Source organism: Danio rerio, chromosome 22, assembly GCF_049306965.1.
Source record: "Danio rerio strain Tuebingen ecotype United States chromosome 22, GRCz12tu, whole genome shotgun sequence".
In the NCBI taxonomy this organism is placed as follows: Eukaryota; Metazoa; Chordata; class Actinopteri; order Cypriniformes; family Danionidae; genus Danio; species Danio rerio.
The window spans coordinates 234,138-252,500 of record NC_133197.1 but is presented as its reverse complement, the minus strand read 5'-3'; the positions used below and the strand labels follow the sequence as shown (position 1 = coordinate 252,500).

At 47.0% G+C, this 18,363-nt stretch overlaps 3 protein-coding genes across 7 annotated transcripts in view; all 3 read left to right on the top strand.

The window, feature by feature from the left end:
* atad3 (ATPase family AAA domain containing 3) overlaps nt 1–698 on the top strand; it is a 6,772-nt gene extending 6,074 nt beyond the window's left edge. Inside the window, exon 16 of the mRNA NM_205703.1 lies at nt 232–698. Within this exon, the coding sequence (NP_991266.1) occupies nt 232–501 (270 nt within the window). The 3' untranslated portion in view covers nt 502–698. The remainder of the gene's footprint in view (nt 1–231) is intronic.
* A 1,119-nt stretch (nt 699–1,817) lies between these two features.
* fbxo42 (F-box protein 42) lies at nt 1,818–9,238 on the top strand. 2 transcript variants are annotated; one of them, NM_212739.1, is given in 11 exon segments: nt 1,828–1,967; nt 5,057–5,269; nt 5,380–5,496; nt 5,826–5,960; nt 6,121–6,274; nt 6,597–6,707; nt 6,871–6,967; nt 7,067–7,123; nt 7,218–7,334; nt 7,652–8,518; nt 8,903–9,238. In NM_212739.1, coding segments are annotated over 10 exon segments (1,860 nt in total). In that variant the 5' UTR covers nt 1,828–1,967; nt 5,057–5,112; the 3' UTR covers nt 8,951–9,238.
* Nucleotides 9,239–11,130: 1,892 nt separating this feature from the next.
* On the top strand, nt 11,131–18,165 carry slc25a34 (solute carrier family 25 member 34). Of its 4 annotated transcripts, none has more exons than XM_073936333.1 (7): nt 11,131–11,198; nt 11,599–11,766; nt 12,761–13,330; nt 13,756–13,821; nt 13,998–14,150; nt 14,306–14,440; nt 17,838–18,165. In XM_073936333.1, the coding sequence occupies exons 3-7, from the start codon at nt 12,890–12,892 to the stop codon at nt 18,009–18,011; spliced, it is 969 nt and encodes a 322-aa protein (XP_073792434.1). In that variant the 5' UTR covers nt 11,131–11,198; nt 11,599–11,766; nt 12,761–12,889; the 3' UTR covers nt 18,012–18,165. The 4 variants fall into 4 exon arrangements, with proteins under 4 accessions (XP_073792434.1, XP_073792435.1, XP_073792436.1 ...); XM_073936334.1 differs by having other exon boundaries at nt 11,175–11,348; XM_073936335.1 differs by lacking the exon at nt 11,599–11,766 and having other exon boundaries at nt 11,175–11,348.
* The last annotated feature ends 198 nt before the right edge of the window (nt 18,166–18,363 follow it).

Sequence of the window (18,363 nt, the reverse complement as noted above, 5' to 3'; positions counted from 1 at the left end):
TTTCACAATTGACTTTAGATCCTGTTTTGTGACTACGACTCGCGTTTTCACCTTTACACCTCACAGTCTCGTCTTGTTCACCAAGGGAAAATTTGTAATGCTTAATTTGTGAAATACTGCAGAACAGGGAGTTTCAGCATGTGACTTTACACAGTTTGTATAGTGGAGTATGTGTTGAAGTGAAGGCTGATGGGTAATGGTGTGTGTGTGTGTGTGTGTGTGTGCGTGCAGGCGGCGGCGTACTCCTCGGAGGACGGGGTCCTGAGCGAGGCTATGATTGATGCGCGAGTAGACGCCGCGGTCCGCCAGCACCGGCAGAAGATGGACTGGCTGCACGGAGAGGGAGTTCTGGATAACGAGGGTCGGCCGGTGGCTGCAGAAACACAGACCAAAGCAGCCAACATGGGCTTCACACCGCCGCTCAAGGCACAGGAAGAGCTTAGGCCTCTACAGGAAGTGCCAGAGGACAGCCAGAACAAACATGATGGGACTCCCGTTTAACATTGGCCTAGAGTCTGTTTAATGTATTAGTAGAAGGAAACTTATTAAACGTGCTGTATCGTCTGTGCTTGTGTCGGTGGCTCGTGTTTACGACAGCTAACGCTAATTCACTGTTAATAATCACCAAGACTAGAAACTCTAATGGAATCAGATGGAAACTGTTTTTATGTCTGACAGTAAAGCCTCTTTCATTTTTACCTCTGTTTGCCTTTAATCTGTGTTTTCCTGGCGGTCAGCGCTAACGCCAGATCCTCACGTGACGAGCTAAGCAAGACATTAGCTCTATTAGGATATTAGTCGTGTATTGCAGTATGTTGATGTGCTTCCAGCTGAAACTGAATATTGATTAGGGGCGGGGCTTTCTTTCCAGCACATTCACTGATGGCAAACTAACTGTTGAGAGGGGTGTGGTTAAGAATATTAATATACAGTTGCTATGGAAACGCTCAGGTTGACTTCAACAGGAGCGCCACTCCATGTGTGGAAGCAGATGCTCAGACTAAAGATCTGAAGATGAACAAAACAGTATTGTTCAGTAGATTAACTCGATTAGCATGTATGATTCACCTAAAGAAAAACAATGAGCTAGCAAAATAAACTTGTCAATTTTGATTTCACACATTAAATCTGCAGAATCTGCCACATGCGAGAAAACCTCTTCATCAGATATGTTTATCAATTAGCTTGTTTATTTCAAGTGATGGATGGAGTTCACTTACAACAGCAGTCCGAACGAACCGATTCACTTGAATAAAGCTTTCAAGCTACGTACATGTTTAGAGCAAACCTATATTTTACGGTCTATGGAACGAACAGACTCGCTGGAGTGAATCACATTGTTCAAAGCTTTGAGATCCGTTGAAAACGAGCCGACTCACAGAATTGAATCACTTTATAAAGCTGTAAATAAGAAATGCTTGACGATAGTAAATGTGACGTAAATCTTTCTTGATACATAAATGGTTAAAGAATCAAGCTGCTACTGCTGCAAAACGTGTGTCGTGTGAAAGCTGACAGAATCTGGGTTATTGAGGAGCAGTTTTACTCTACAACAGCAGCTTTGGCTGGAGCAGCGACATTATTTCCCAGATATGATGTATTATGGTTATTAGTGGTGGATGCAGACGCCTGCTGGATTATTACAGAACAGCTAACGCGTCTGTTATTATGAGAAAAAAACAACAGAACCGGGTTTAAACGGAGAAACTTCACTAGAAACAGAATTACTCCAATAAACACCTTTTTTTGTAGCGGACGTCGCCCAAACGTGCGCGCTCCGAGACTGGCGTGACGTGTGTGCGTGCGCGCTCCTGAGCGGAGGGAAGATGGCGGATGTTTGGAGTGAGGAGGTTCATGAAAGCAGCTGATAAAGAGAAACACAAACACGAACGGGAGAACGGAGCTGGAGACGGAGGAACACCGGGACACACCGGAGCATACCGGACACACCGGCACACCGGACACAGGTAACGGCGCGCGGCCCCCCGCCATCCAGAGCCAGACGGGAATCAGCCGGCGGTTAGCGAGCAGCTAATGAAGAGCTGTGTGTGTGTGTGTGTGTGTGTGTGTGTGTGTGTGTGTGTGTGTGTGTGTGTGTGTGTGTGTGTGTGTGTGTGTGTGTGTGTGTGTGTGTGTGTGTCTAATTTTGTGTATGTGAGTTTCTGTGTCTGCATATGTGTGTTATTTTCTCTCTCCGTCTATCTGTGTGTGTGTGTGTTTATGGGTTATATCTGTCTGTGTGTGTCTTTATTTTTGTGTACGTGTGTGTTTTTTCTGTGTTTGTGTGTGTTTACTGTTTCAGTCTGTGTTTCTGTTTTGTTCTCTGTGTGTATGTGTGTGTTTCTGTCTGAGTGTGTGTGTGTGTGTGTGTGTGTGTGTGTGTGTGTGTGTGTTTGGTTTATTTCTTTGTGTGTGTGTGTTTTTCTGTGTCTATATGCGTGTTACTCTCTGTGTGAGTGTGAGTTTCTGTGTCTATATGCGTGTTACTCTCTCTCTGTGTGTGTGTGTGTGTGTGTGTGTGAACATCATTGTGATGTCTGTAATGATGGTTATGGTTGTCAGTGGTTGTTGCTATGGTTACGGTGGTTGTCAGTGTATTGTGTGTTTGCTCTTCTTCTCCTCAGTGTGGTGTGTGTTGTGCCTGTGCTCATCATCATCATCATCATCATCATCTTTACAGCTGCGCTCTCACTGCACTTTCCTTGTCAAGTTTCACAGCGTTGCAGAGTTTAGTGAACTCTGACCTGTGAACTCGCATCACTAGACTGTGTGAGACTAATGGAGGATCAGAACATGAGCTGTCTGGACAGAAGTGTAAAGTATGGAGCAGGCGCTCGCTTTATTAATGTCTGATCATCGTCATCAGCATCAGAGAGCTCACTGCACTGAAACACTCATAACTCCATCTTCAACACGGCGGAGTGACCTGCTGAACACACTCCTCACGCTGTATTTACTCACACACCACACCACCGTGCGCTCATCTGCACCATCTGAGCACTTTCATTCAGCCGAGCTTCTCTGTAGAGTAAAACAGTGGAGTCAGAGCTGAGCTGGAGATGCAGACCTCTGAACACTCCCGCTCTCCCCATCACTCTCCTCTACTGTCATCTGATCATGAGAGCTGCAGCCATGCAGATCTGACCTCTGCTGGAAAACAGCGTTCACTCACTGTGTGTGTGTGTGTGTGTGTGTGTGTACAGTGTACAGCACACTGTGTATAAATTCTGAGAGTTCATCTTTAAAATCCAAACATTATTGATGACTTTAAGCCTGGTTTATAGGTTTATACTTCTGCGTCAGGTGACCAGCGTAACCTACGGCGCATGCAACACGTGCAGCTGTGCATTTACACTTCTGCTGCTGTCTCTGTTGGTCTGCATTAACACTTCTGAAGCGCTAGTGGGCAGTGAGGTGTAAATGTTTCTCTGTGTCGAGTTTCTTCTCTGCTGTTTTGCTTTTCCTGAACACTTCCGGGATGTACAAGTGGCTTAAATTTTGAGGCAGGAACCGGCGGACGTGCAACAACTTCTCATTTATGGGACTCAATCGCTCCATCAGGCTCGCGCCATTCGCGCGGCTCTCTGTCCCGCCCAGACTCGTCAGCGCTACCAAGCCAACCAATCACAGAGCTTGCGCGACGTATAGTTACATTTTTTGAGAGGTGCACGTCAGTGATGCTGACGGCCATGGCTAAGGGCTATGCGTCAGCGCTGTAGCATACGCCGACGTTTGACGCAGAAGTATAAATCAGCCTTTATTTGTCAGTTTTGCGTAATGAGGAAAAGGCTTGGCTGTCCTGATCTCTCCGTTACGCATGTGAGCGATGTAAAGCTTGTGTAAATCAAACAAAACTGCTTGAAAACATTGACGAAGGCGTGGCATTTGGGTTCGCATGGCAAATTTGACATTTGCTTGGAGGAGTTATCAAGATGTTCACGCTTTTATAGTTTCCTCTGTTGTTATTGTTATAATTGTTTTTATGATTTTCAGTATAATTATCTTTTCTTTATAGTTATAATGATCTGCACTGTAGTTATGGTTACAAGCGTCGCTATAGTTGTGATTTTTGCTGTAGTTATGGTTACGATCTTCGCTATAGTAATGTTTTTTGCTGTAGTTATGGTTACGATCTTCGCTATAGTAATGTTTTTTGCTGTAGTTATGGTTACGATCTTCACTGTAGTTATGGTTACGATCTTCACTATAGTAATGTTTTTCGCTGTAGTTATGGTTATGATCTTTTCTGTAGTTATGGTTACGATCTTTCCTGTAGTTATGGTTACGATCTTTCCTGTAGTTATGGTTACGATCTTTGCTGTAGTTATGGTTACGATCTTCACTATAGTAATGTTTTTCGCTGTAGTTATGGTTATGATCTTTTCTGTAGTTATGGTTACGATCTTTCCTGTAGTTATGGTTACGATCTTTCCTGTAGTTATGGTTACGATCTTTCCTGTAGTTATGGTTACGATCTTTCCTGTAGTTATGGTTACGATCTTTGCTGTAGTTATGGTTACGATCTTTCCTGTAGTTATGGTTACGATCTTTGCTGTAGTTATGGTTATGATCTTTCCTGTAGTTATGGTTACGATCTTTGCTGTAGTTATGGTTACGATCTTTGCTGTAGTTATGGTTACGATCTTCACTGTAGTTATGTTTACGATCTTTGCTGTAGTTATGGTTACGATCTTCACTGTAGTTATGGTTACGTTCTTTGCTGTAGTTATGGTTACGATCTTCACTGTAGTTATGGTTACGATCTTCACTGTAGTTATGGTTATGATCTTCGCTGTAGTTATGGTTACCATCTTCACTGTAGTTATGGTTACCATCTTCACTGTAGTTATGGTTATGATCTTCACTGTAGTTATGGTTACGATCTTCACTGTAGTTATGGTTACCATCTTCACTGTAGTTATGGTTACCATCTTCACTGTAGTTATGGTTACCATCTTCACTGTAGTTATGGTTATGATCTTCACTGTAGTATAGTTATGATCTTCACTGTAGTTATTGATGTGTTCTACATTGTTCTGATTGTGTTTCTTTGCAGGTCCACAACAGATAATGTCCCACTGTTCAGACGGGGAGGACAGCTGTGCAGTCGCCATGGAGCTGGAGGAGGGCGGAGCTGAGCTGAAGGCGGAGCACAGTATGGCCGAGCTGCCGGAGGAGGTGCTGGAGTACATCTTGTCCTTCCTGTCGCCCTATCAGGAGCACAAGACGGCCGCCCTGGTCTGCAAACAGTGGTACCGCCTCATCAAAGGTGACCCGCCCACACTTAACCATACAGCATTAGTGACACGCCCACACTTAACCATACCTGACCATACAGCATTAGTCTACTTAACCAATCACATCACCTCTCTCTCCCAGGTGTGGCACATCAGTGTTACCATGGTTTCCTGCGGGCCATTCAGGAGGGAAATATCCAGTGGGAGAGTCGCACGTACCCGTATCCTGGAACCCCGATCACACAACGCTTCTCTCACAGTCAGTGTCCACACACACACACACACACACACACACACACACACACACACACACACTGACCTCCTATTCAAGGATTAAGAACTAACAATTAATGTTTTATCAGAAAATCACAACAGCTGTCAGTCATCTTAAACCCCGCCCACTCTCCTGAAACCTGACACTCAACCCTGCCACACCCACATCTCAACCACCAATCAGCAGCTGGTAGATAAAAGCCACGCCTACCCTATGCTACTTTTCTGATTTGTGTGTGTGTGTGTGTGTGTGTGTGTGTGTGTGTGTGTGTGTGTGTGTGTGTGTGTGTGTGTGTGTGTGTGTGTGTTCTGCAGGTGCGTGTTATTACGACTCTAATCAGTCGATGTACGTGTTCGGCGGCTGCACTCAGAGCAGCTGTAACGCGGCGTTCAATGACCTGTGGCGTCTGGACCTCAACAGTAAAGAGTGGATCCGCCCGCTGGCCTCAGGTCAGTGCACTGTGTGAGTGTGTGTGTGTATGTGTGTAAGTGTGTGTGTGTGTATAACTATATATGCATAAGTGTGTGTTTGTAGATATGTATGTTTATGTGTGTGCGCTGCTCACATATCTGTGTGTGTGTGTGTGTGTGTGTGTGTGTGTGTTGTCAGGCTCGTACCCGTCTCCTAAAGCGGGCGCCACACTGGTGATGTACGGGGATCTGCTGGTTCTGTTCGGCGGCTGGACGAGGCCCAGTCCGTACCCGCTGCACCAGCCCGAGCGCTTCTTCGATGAGATTCACACATACTCACCCTCCAAGAACTGGTCAGACACACACACACACACACACCACTGCACTTCTTTAACATCACACACACACACACACACACACACACCACTGCACTTCTTTAACATCACACACACACACACACACACACACACACACACACCACTGCACTTCTTTAACATCACACATATATATATATATATACACACACACACACCTTTAGACAGTTGTGTATCGCCACCTGCTGGTCTGAAGAGGATCTTCATCAAATTAATATATGTGTGTGTGTGTGTGTGTGTGTGTGTGTGTGTGTGTGTGTGTGTGTGTGTGTGTGTGTGTGTGTGTGTGTGTGTTGCGCAGGTGGAACTGTATTGTGACGACTCATGGGCCGCCGCCGATGGCCGGACACTCGTCCTCTGTGATCCGCAGCACGATGGTGGTGTTCGGCGGCTCACTGGGGGCACGGCAGATGTGAGTGTGTGTGTGTGTGTGTGTGTGTGTGTGTGTGTGTGTGTGAGAGAGAGTGTGTGTGTGGCTTTTTCTTTGTGTAAAAATGCATGCATGTCTGCTCATCACTCTCTCTCTGTGTGTGTGTGTGTGTGTGTGTGTGTGTGTGTGTGTGTGTGTGTGGCAGGAGTAATGAGGTGTGGGTTCTGGATCTGGAGCAGTGGACCTGGTCTAAACCAACCATCAGCGGCCCGTCACCTCACCCACGCGGAGGACAGTCTCAGGTTAAACACACACACACAGATATATATATATATACACGCACATATACACACTCACTCACACACACACTCACTCAAGTCGGTGTGTGTTCTGTCCCGCAGATCGTGATGGATGAGGAGACGCTGCTGATTCTGGGTGGCTGTGGAGGACCGAACGCGGTGAGCACCGGCAGCTAGCGCAGATACCTGAGTGTGTGTTTACATGAGCGACAACAACACCTGTGTGTGTGTGTGTGTGTGTGTGTGTGTGTAGCTGCTGAAGGACGCCTGGCTCCTGCACATGAGCGACCCCTGCTGGACGTGGCAGCAGCTGCGGGTGGAGAACGAGGATCATGGAGCGCCGGAGCTCTGGTGTCATCCGGCCTGCAAGGTGAACACACACACACACACACACACACACACTGATGACACACACTGACATGTGTGTATATAGTTATGGCCCAGCTCCAGCATGTTTGTCTCTATACAGCAACACAATGGATCTGAAATGACCGAGATGTGCTCAACCTGCCCTCATTTCATTTCATGTCCATTGTGTTGCTGTATAGAGGCAACCATGCTGGAGCTGGGCCATCTCCAAATATTTGTGGACCTAACTATATACACACACACACACACACACACACACACACACACACACACACACACACACACTCTCAGACTTACTCTCTTGTGTGTGTCCTGCAGGTGGGCCAGTGTGTGGTGGTGTTCTCCCAGGCTCCATCTGGTCGGGCCCCTCTGAGCCCCAGTCTGAACTCTCGGCCGTCCCCCATCAGCTCCACCCCTGCTCCTCTGGGCCCTGACCCACCATCCCTGCGGTCCCAGTCTCCGGTGCGCAGCGGGGCGGCGGGGGCAGTGCTGGGGGCAGTGGAGGAGGCCCCGTGTGTGAACGGGCGCTGGGGAACTCTGCGGCCCCGAGCGTCAGCACGAGCGTCCTCGTCCTCATCTCCCTCACGGGGCCCTGATAGCCCTCCTCTCCTCAACGGGGCCTCGCCGTCCCCGCGCACCAGCCCTGTGCAGCAGGCCTCGCCTCCCGCCCGGCCCCCGGGCCCTGCAGATCTCAGCTGGGACGGCTCTCCGCCGAGTGCCAATGGTCTGCACACACCACCGGGTTCCCCGCGGACGCCCCCAGGAGCCGTGTCTCCAGCAGCGCTGCGCAGGGGTTTGGAAGCCGTCAAAGCCTCATCCTCTCTGCCGTCCCCGCCGCCCGCACCGCAACCAGGCCCCTCAGCCCCCAGCGGGACCCCTCCAGCCCCTGCCAGCCCCCCACCCATCGCCCGCCGCCTCGGGCACCACCCGCCGCAGAGCCTGAACGTGGGCAAGCCGCTGTACCAGGCGCTGAGCTGTAAGCCCATGCAGATGTACCTGCTGGACGTGTCGCGGGCGCGGACGCAGGGTGTGGTGGCGTGGCGGGTGTACGGCAGCGGCGGAGCTCCCAGCGCCGTCACCGGGCCCCCCGAGACCAGCCTGCACACCGTGGTCCAGGGCCGCGGGGAGCTCATCATCTTCGGCGGACTCATGGACAAAAAGCAGAACGTCAAATACTACCCCAAAACCAACGCCTTGTACTTCGTGCGCGCCAAGAGGTAATGGAGGAGCTGCCGCGCTGCCGTACACTGACTGACCTTACACACCGACACCGGACACGCAGACACACTGCTGCTCCAACCACCGGGATGAGGGACGCTTCGTGTGTGTGTGTGTGTGTGTGTGTGTGTGTGTGTGTGTGTGTGTGTGTGTGTGTGTGTGTGTACACTGTTTTTGGTGGTTTATGAGGACACAGCTTTGTTAAACTGAACACACTCACTGATATTTAACAGGGCTTCACACTCAGAGTCCCCACAGGGCTGCTGTAGGTCTGGGTGAGGACGAGGACCGCAGCATACCTGCATCATACTGTAGAACATACATGACACCTATAGTGAGTCCTCATAAACCACCAACACTAGCATGTGTGTGTGTGTGCGAGTGCGAGTGCGAGTGTGAGTGTGTGTGTGTGTGAGAGAGAGAGGACTCCAGAAGGGAATGTTGTCTTGTTTCTGTTGTATTTCACCCTCAGAAACGCTGATCTGACTGAAGGAAAGAAACGATTGTAGGAGGAACAGATGAAATGGACCTTTTTTATCGCTCTTTCAGCCTGCATTGTTTACATTAAACGTGTGTGTGTGTGTGTGTGTGTGTGTGCGTGTGTGCGTGTGTGTGTGTGTGTGTGTGGAGGGAATGAGACTGTGGATTGTAAACAGAAATAAAGTTCTCCATGTCTTGATTCTCTGAGATGCTGTGGTGTGTGGGTGTGTTTCTCATCGCTCCTGTAGCTGCTGCTCTCTGCTGTCACACAGACGGATGGAGGACAGCCCTGTGTGAGGGCCCAGATCACAACACACACTCTTTCAAGAGTTCCCCCTCAGCTGATGATTGATTATAAAGTGTGTTTGGCATGCTGTCCCGGGAGAGAGCCCTGAGCTCATAATATCCTCGAGCCCGGGGCTCCCTCCCGTTTGCAGGGCGAGAGGGGAGTTTGAGCTGTGGTAGATGTGGAGAACTCCCCTGCTGATGAACAGATAGTGATTGTTTTTAAGAGATAACTACAGACTAGCAGCATGTCTATGTGCTGAAGTGGATTAGTCAGTTAACTTAAGCTGCATATTTTTGGACGGTGAGAGGAACCCTGGGAAAACACACGTGAGCACGGGGAGAACGAGTAAACTCTGCACAGAAACGTCCGCTGGCTTGTTAAAGACTAGAACCAGTGACGTTCTTGCTGTGAGGCGACAGTGCTAACCACTGAGCCACTGTGCCACCCATCTAGGATGGAGGAGGAGTGGGGGTGGAAGGGGGGATTCTTCAAAACCAAGATGGCTGTGATCTGGAGCTGAGGGTGTTTATAGTGGCTTAGGAAACGTCTGATTGGACAATCATGAATGGGATAATGCAGCACCAGCTGTAGTCAATCATAAGCACATGATCCTCTCGACATTAGTTCCACCAATCAGAATCACAGATATTTTAGCCCCGCCCACTCCATTATGGACTCCAGTGGGAAAATGTTAAGGATATACTGAAATATTTGGATATAGGGCAGCACAATGTCTCCGGTTTCCCCCGCAGTCCAGACACATGCGATATAGGGGAACTGATCAACTAAACTGGCCGTAGTGTATGAGTGTGTACGGGTATTTTCCAGTTCTGGGTTGCAGCTGGAAGGGCATACACTATGTAAAACATAGTTGGTGGGTCATTCCACTGTGGCAACAGACTAAGCTGAAGGAAAAGGAATGAACATTGTGATATTCAGTAGTCTACATGTAAAGTGGATCAGTCTAGTTGTGCTGAGGTGAGAATGGCTGTGTGTTGGTGGTTTTAGCTGGACGTAATGAAAGATGACGCTGGTCCACTTCAGATGTTGACTACTGTATACGAGCATATTTAGCATAATTAATGTCTACAGATATAGCAGACATGTGAAAAGGAAACTCTGCATTGTATTTAGATCATTTCCTTGTCAATGCTTCAGGGTTTTCCTCATTCTTCAGAATATCTTCATCTGTGATCAACAGAGTCAACAATCTTGAGCTGGTCTGAGGTCAGTGGATGCAGAGTAAACAGTAGGCAGGGTGTGTGCTGTTCCTTTAAATGCTCGGTTTGTCTAGTTTTTCCAGATTTGTTAACTCGAAGTCTGCACTCATGACTCTTTTCTTGCAGCTTCTTGCTTTACTGTGCTCGATGTGTCATTAACACGTGTTTTATAGCCTTTATTTAATGTTAGAATGCTAATGAACATGCTGACAGGAACCCGCGGGGGTCACGTGGTCCGGTCCTCATATCTCCATTCATCCGGTTCTGCTACACACACTGCTCTTTAATGAACGCCAGCCTCATTACTGCTGTATTGTGTGTTTTTAACACTTAAAGCGGCGTCTAAAGCCTTTCCTTCAGCTGCACAGCACCGCAGACATTCACAGTGTGTTGTTCATCGTGTGTGTGTGTGTGTGTGTGTGTGTGTGTGTGTGTGTGTGTGTTCCGCTTTTCCCTCAAACATGTGAGTTTCAGATCCAGCTTCACCTTTAGCCCATATGAACTCAGGCCGCCGAGCTGAGCTGTGATTGGCTGTCCGCGGGGAGGCTGTGAGGAGCCGCGCGCTGATTGGCTGAGCGGGAGCTGTGGGCGGGGCGTGAGCAGAAGCGCTTCGTGTTTACGAGCGTGTGAATGAGAACCGGAGGCGCGCGCGGAGCCGGTAAGACACGGAGAAACATCACGACTCAATATAACCGACTAGTGCTGTTAGCGTGTTTAGAGCTGATCTGTAGAGCTGACCTGAAGAGTTGATCAACATGACAATCACGTCATAACGTTAATCAATTATGCAGATGTGGCACAGCGCAGGGTCAGCATCTCCACTTACTGATAAAGCTGAGTGTGTGTGTGTGTGTGTGTGTGTGTGTGTGTTGATTATGATTCATGATCATGAGTCTTCATCTGCTGGCTGAGGCTGTTCTAGATGTGCAGTGCTCTGCTGATGAGCTCCACGTGTCCGCTCAGTCTCAGTGTTGTTGTTGTGTAGTTTTTGTTGTTGTTGTTGTGTTGTGTAGTTAGCTCTGCTTTAGTTTGTTTTGTGAACGCGTGTTTGTGTTCAGTGTTTGTGTTCAGGTTCAGTAACTGTACTTGATCAGAGTTTAACAGCGCTCCTACACTCTTGCGCAAAGCTCTGAGTGGATCAATAGTGTGAGCGAACACTGAAGCGGAGAACAGTGCTGCTCATGAGTTGAGGCGGTGGTCTTCCTCTCATCATCCTCCATATGCAGGTAAACTTCGCTAGTCTACAGTTTTGGCAAATGAGAAGATTCACCGCGCTGTGTGTTTATAACTGCTTCACTGTGTCGCCATCTACTGGTGCCTCTGCTGAACAGCTGCAGACCAGAGTTTGCTGATCAGTGCTCATTAATTCTGCAGAATAACACATTCATTGCTAATTATTCACTTTGATATGATTATTAATGCTTCAGTTTCATTTATTTACATTTATATTTATTGATTTCTACAGATGATTGTTGTCGTTTTTATCAATAATTGTGTTTGTTATGGAAAGTGTAAGCTGATCTTGGTTTTCATTCATTCGTTTTCTTTTTGGCTTAGTCCCTTTATTAATCAGGGGTCACCACAGCGGAATGAACTGCCAACTATTCCAGCATTTGTTATACACAGCGGAATGACCCGCCATCTATTCCAGCATTTGTTTTACACTGTGGAATGACCCGCCAACTATTCCAGCATATGTTATACACAGTGGAATGAACCGCCAACTATTCCAGCATATGTTTTACACAGCAGAATGAACCACCAACTATTCCAGCATATGTTTTACACAGCGGAATGAACCGCCAACTATTCCAGCATATGTTTTACACAGCGGAATGAACCGCCAACTATTCCAGCATATGTTTTACACAGCGGAATGAACCGCCAACTATTCCAGCATATGTTTTACACAGCGGAATGAACCGCCAACTATTCCAGCATATGTTTTACACAGCGGAATGAACCTCCAACTATTCCAGTATTTATTATACACAGTGGAATGACCCGCCATCTATTCCAGCATTTGTTTTACACTGTGGAATGACCCGCCAACTATTCCAGCATATGTTATACACAGTGGAATGAACCGGCAACTATTCCAGCATATGTTATACACAGTGGAATGAACCGGCAACTATTCTAGCATATGTTATACACAGTGGAATGAACCGCCTGGTCTTGGTTTAGGTGTACTGATGTGAGTGGTCTTCTGTTTTGCAGGTGATGATGATGATGATGAGTGGATCTTCCTCTTCAGTGGATGTCAGTAATGTCTGCAGAGGAAGTGTTGAACACGTGATGCACTGCTGAAAACACACGAGTGTGTGTGTGTGTGTGTGTGCTGCAGTCATGCAGCTGATGAACTCTGCATTCTCGGGTCCGTCCTCCCCGACGCCGGGCCCCTCGCCCCCCCGCCCGCCCCTGTGGCCCCCGCTGGACTTCGGGCTGGGCGCGCTGGCCTGCTGCGGCGCGTGTGTGTTCACCAACCCGCTGGAGGTGGTGAAGACACGGCTGCAGCTGCAGGGGGAGCTGCGGGCGCGGGGCTCGTACCGCCGGCTGTACCGCGGCGTGCTGCAGGCGCTGTGGGTGGTGGGCCGCACCGACGGGCTCCGGGGCCTCCAGAAGGGGCTGACGGCGGCGCTGCTGTACCAGGGGCTGATGAACGGGCTGCGCCTCGGCTCCTACGCCCAGATGCAGGCGGCGGGGGTCACTGACGGACCCTGCTGCAGTCTGATAGCCGGAGCTGCAGCCGGAGCACTGGGGGCCTTCATCGCATCCCCCGCGTATCTGGTACAACACACACACACACACACACATACTTACATACATGCAGTCTTGCATAGACTGGAATATAAACACACACACACACACACACACACACACACACACACTACTGCAGTGATTGACAGCTCCAGCAGATGGCTCCAGTGTCAGGCAGTTCCTGGAAGTGTGTATGCGTGTGTGTGTGCATATCTGTGTGTGTGTATCTTTATTGAATTTTCTGCAGGTGTGTGTGTCTGTCTGTGTGTGTTTGTGTGTGTGTGTGTGTGTGTGTGTGTTGCTCTCTCCCCCTGAGTGCTGACAGCAAAGCAGCCGGACTCGGGCTCAGATATCAGACCGCAGAGGAAGCGCAGGATCAGTGTTTACGACACACACACACACACACACTCTCGGTGTGTATGGATGTTTACGTGTTCTGCTTCTGCTTTGGTCAGGTGAAGACGCACCTGCAGGCACAGACAGTGGCGGCCATCGCTGTAGGACACCAGCACAACCATCAGGTACACACACACACACACACACACACACACTCTTAGTGAGAGAGCGACACTGCAGCCAATCAGTGTCCAATCAGAGATCAGAGAGTGTTATGACATCATCACTGCTGCTTCAGACAGGTGTTACAGATGTTCCTGGTGCTGAAGGTGCGTGTGTGTGTGTGTGTGTGTGTGTTCAGGGCATGTCGAGTGCACTGGTCTCCATCTACCGGCGTGAGGGTGTGTGTGGTCTGTGGCGTGGGGTGAACGGGGCCGTGCCGAGGGTCATGGTGGGGTCAGCAACGCAACTGGCCACCTTCAGCTCCGCCAAGGACTGGATCACACACACACAGGTCAGCACACACACACACACACACACACACACACACACACACATACGCCTACATCACCTCACACCATGCTTCATCTCATCACTGTCACTGTGTGTGTGTGTGTGTGTGTGTGTGTGTGTGTGTGTGTGTGTGTGTGTGTGTGTGTGTGCGCGCAGTGGTTCAGTCCGCTCAGCTCCCTCAACACTCTCTGTGCCGCTGTGATGAGCGGTGTGGCCGTGAGCATCATCATGACTCCGTTTGACGTCATCAGCACACGACTCTACAACCAGCCTGTGGACCAGTTTAAACAGGTAACACACACACACACACACACACACACACACACACACACACACACACACACACCGTCAGCGGGATGGTTGTACACAGAATACTGCTTGTCTAAGAATACAGCGCTGTGATAGAGCCGCTCTTCTGCATTACAGCAGCTCATAGTCTGGGTCTGGGGGTCTCCAGCTGCTTCAGTACAGGATTGACTCTCTCACTGGGGTTTTCCCATGATGTATTTTGAGTGCAGCATTCACTTCACTGACTCCATCATCTTACATCAAACACCTTACACCCTATTCCAAACACCATAAGGCAACACCGAACACCTTGCACTGTAATCCAGACACCTTGCACCGTACGGCAAACACCGTCAGAGCTTGTGTACAAAAGGAAAATGAAACCAAAAGTTAGCAAACATGAAAGCCATACACAAACAAACAGACAATCACATACAAACGCAATACAAACAAACAAACAAACATATGAAACATGACGTGTCAGTAACGTGTTCTCCAATCAAACCAGAAACCTTTAGTCCGTAGCAGACCGCACAGCTGAGACGCCGTGATCATGTGCGATCCTTCTGTGTCCGTCTATATCCATGATGGTAATTAATTCATAATAAAAGACTTCATAACACAAATACCATAAATATCAAATATACAGATAATAAAGAAGAGAGAGAAAAAAACTATATAGACAATATAAACATATTGCAGAAAAACACACAATAACATCAACACCATCTCAAAGTTATTAACACACTAGTGTCAGGCTCATCTGCAGGATCTGAGTATATCTGAATATAGGAGCTGTTATAATGCGCACTATGAGCTGTTATAATGCGCACTATGAGCTGTCATAATGCGCACTATGAGCTGTTATAATGCACACTATGAGCTGTTATAATGCACACTATGAGCTGTTATAATGCACACTATGAGCTGTTATAATGCACTATGAGCTGTTATAATGCACACTATGAGCTGTTATAATGCGCACTATGAGCTGTTATAATGCACACTATGAGCTGTTATAATGCGCACTATGAGCTGTTATAATGCACACTATGAGCTGTTATAATGCACACTATGAGCTGTTATAATGCACACTATGAGCTGTTATAATGCACACTATGAGCTGTTATAATGCGCACTATGAGCTGTTATAATGCACACTATGAGCTGTTATAATGCACACTATGAGCTGTTATAATGCGCACTATGAGCTGTTATAATGCACACTATGAGCTGTTATAATGCACACTATGAGCTGTTATAATACACACTATGAGCTGTTATAATGCGCACTATGAGCTGTTATAATGCACTATGAGCTGTTATAATGCGCACTATGAGCTGTTATAATGCACACTATGAGCTGTCATAATGCACACTATGAGCTGTTATAATGCACTATGAGCTGTTATAATACACACTATGAGCTGTTATAATGCGCACTATGAGCTGTTATAATGCACACTATGAGCTGTTATAATGCGCACTATGAGCTGTTATAATGCACACTATGAGCTGTTATAATACACACTATGAGCTGTTATAATGCGCACTATGAGCTGTTATAATGCACTATGAGCTGTTATAATGCGCACTATGAGCTGTTATAATGCACACTATGAGCTGTCATAATGCACACTATGAGCTGTTATAATGCACACTATGAGCTGTCATAATGCGCACTATGAGCTGTTATAATGCGCACTATGAGCTGTTATAATGCGCACTATGAGCTGTTATAATGCACACTATGAGCTGTTATAATGCACACTATGAGCTGTTATAATGCGCACTATGAGCTGTTATAATGCGCACTATGAGCTGTTATAATGCACACTATGAGCTGTTATAATGCACACTATGAGCTGTTATAATGCACACTATGAGCTGTTATAATGCGCACTTTGAGCTGTTATAATGCACACTATGAGCTGTTATAATGCGCACTATGAGCTGTTATAATGCGCACTATGAGCTGTTATAATGCACACTATGAGCTGTTATAATGCACACTATGAGCTGTTAAAATGCACTATGAGCTGTTATAATGCACACTATGAGCTGTTATAATGCACACTATGAGCTGTTATAATGCACACTATGAGCTGTTATAATGCGCACTATGAGCTGTTATTATGCGCACTATGAGCTGTTATAATGCGCACTAAAGAGCTGTTATAATGCACTGTGAGCTGTTATAATGCGCACTATGAGCTGTTATAATGCACACTATGAGCTGTTAAAATGCGCACTATGAGCTGTTATAATGCACACTATGAGCTGTTATAATGTACACTATGAGCTGTTATAATGCGCACTATGAGCTGTTATTATGCGCACTATGAGCTGTTATAATGCGCACTAAAGAGCTGTTATAATGCACTGTGAGCTGTTATAATGCGCACTATGAGCTGTTAAAATGCGCACTATGAGCTGTTATAATGCACACTATGAGCTGTTATAATGCGCACTATGAGCTGTTATAATGCACACTATGAGCTGTTTTAATGCACACTATGAGCTGTTATAATGCACTATGAGCTGTTATAATGCACACTATGAGCTGTTATAATGCGCACTATGAGCTGTTATAATGCACACTATGAGCTGTTATAATGCGCACTATGAGCTGTTATAATGCACACTATGAGCTGTTATAATGCACACTATGAGCTGTTATAATGCGCACTATGAGCTGTTATAATGCACACTATGAGCTGTTATAATGTGCACTATGAGCTGTTATAATGTACACTATGAGCTGTTATAATGCACACTATGAGCTGTTATAATGCACACTATGAGCTGTTATAATGCACACTATGAGCTGTTATAATGCGCACTATGAACTGTCATAATGCGCACTATGAACTGTCATAATGCGCACTATGAGCTGTTATAATGCACTGTGAGCTGTTATAATGCACACTATGAGCTGTTATAATGCACACTATGAGCTGTTATAATGCACTGTGAGCTGTTATAATGCACACTATGAGCTGTTATAATGCACACTATGAGCTGTTATAATGCGCACTATGAGCTGTTATAATGCGCACTATGAACTGTCATAATGCGCACTAAGAGCTGTTATAATGCACTGTGAGCTGTTATAATGCGCACTATGAGCTGTTATAATGCACTCTATGAGCTGTCATAATGCGCACTATGAGCTGTTATAATGCGCACTATGAGCTGTTATAATGCACACTATGAGCTGTTATAATGCACACTATGAGCTGTTATAATGTACACTATGAGCTGTTATAATGTACACTATGAGCTGTTATAATGTACACTATGAGCTGTTATAATGTACACTATGAGCTGTTATAATGCACACTATGAGCTGTTATAATGCACTGTGAGCTCTCCTCATGTGTGTGTGTGTGCTCCTCAGGGCCGCCTCTACTGCGGGTTCGTGGACTGTCTGCTGAAGGTGTGTGCGGCTGAAGGTGTTCTGGGTCTTTATAAGGGCATGACGCCGGTGTTTGTGCGTCTGGCTCCACACACCACTCTCAGCATGCTGCTGTGGGACGTCCTGCGACAGCGCGCACTGCCATACACACACTGATCTACCCACAATGCACCTGGAAGGAGCGTTGTCCCTCACCGCCTTCTCTACAGACTCTTTACATTTAATCGTGTGTGTGTGTGTGTGTGTGTGTGTGTGTGTGTGTGTGTGTGTTTTGAGGGTGCAGTCCTGTAATAAACTCTGAGGTGTGTAAGTGTTGTTGTCGTTGGTGTTTTCACTAAGGCTTCATTAATTGTAATCGTGTCTGTTTAATTGAGTCTTCAGCTCTGCTCTCCAAAGCAAAACACAGAGCTGTTAATAATAATAATAAAAATAATTATAATAATAATAATAATAATAGTAAAAATTCCTTCCATTTATACAGCTCTTTTCTGGAGACTCAGAGCGCACA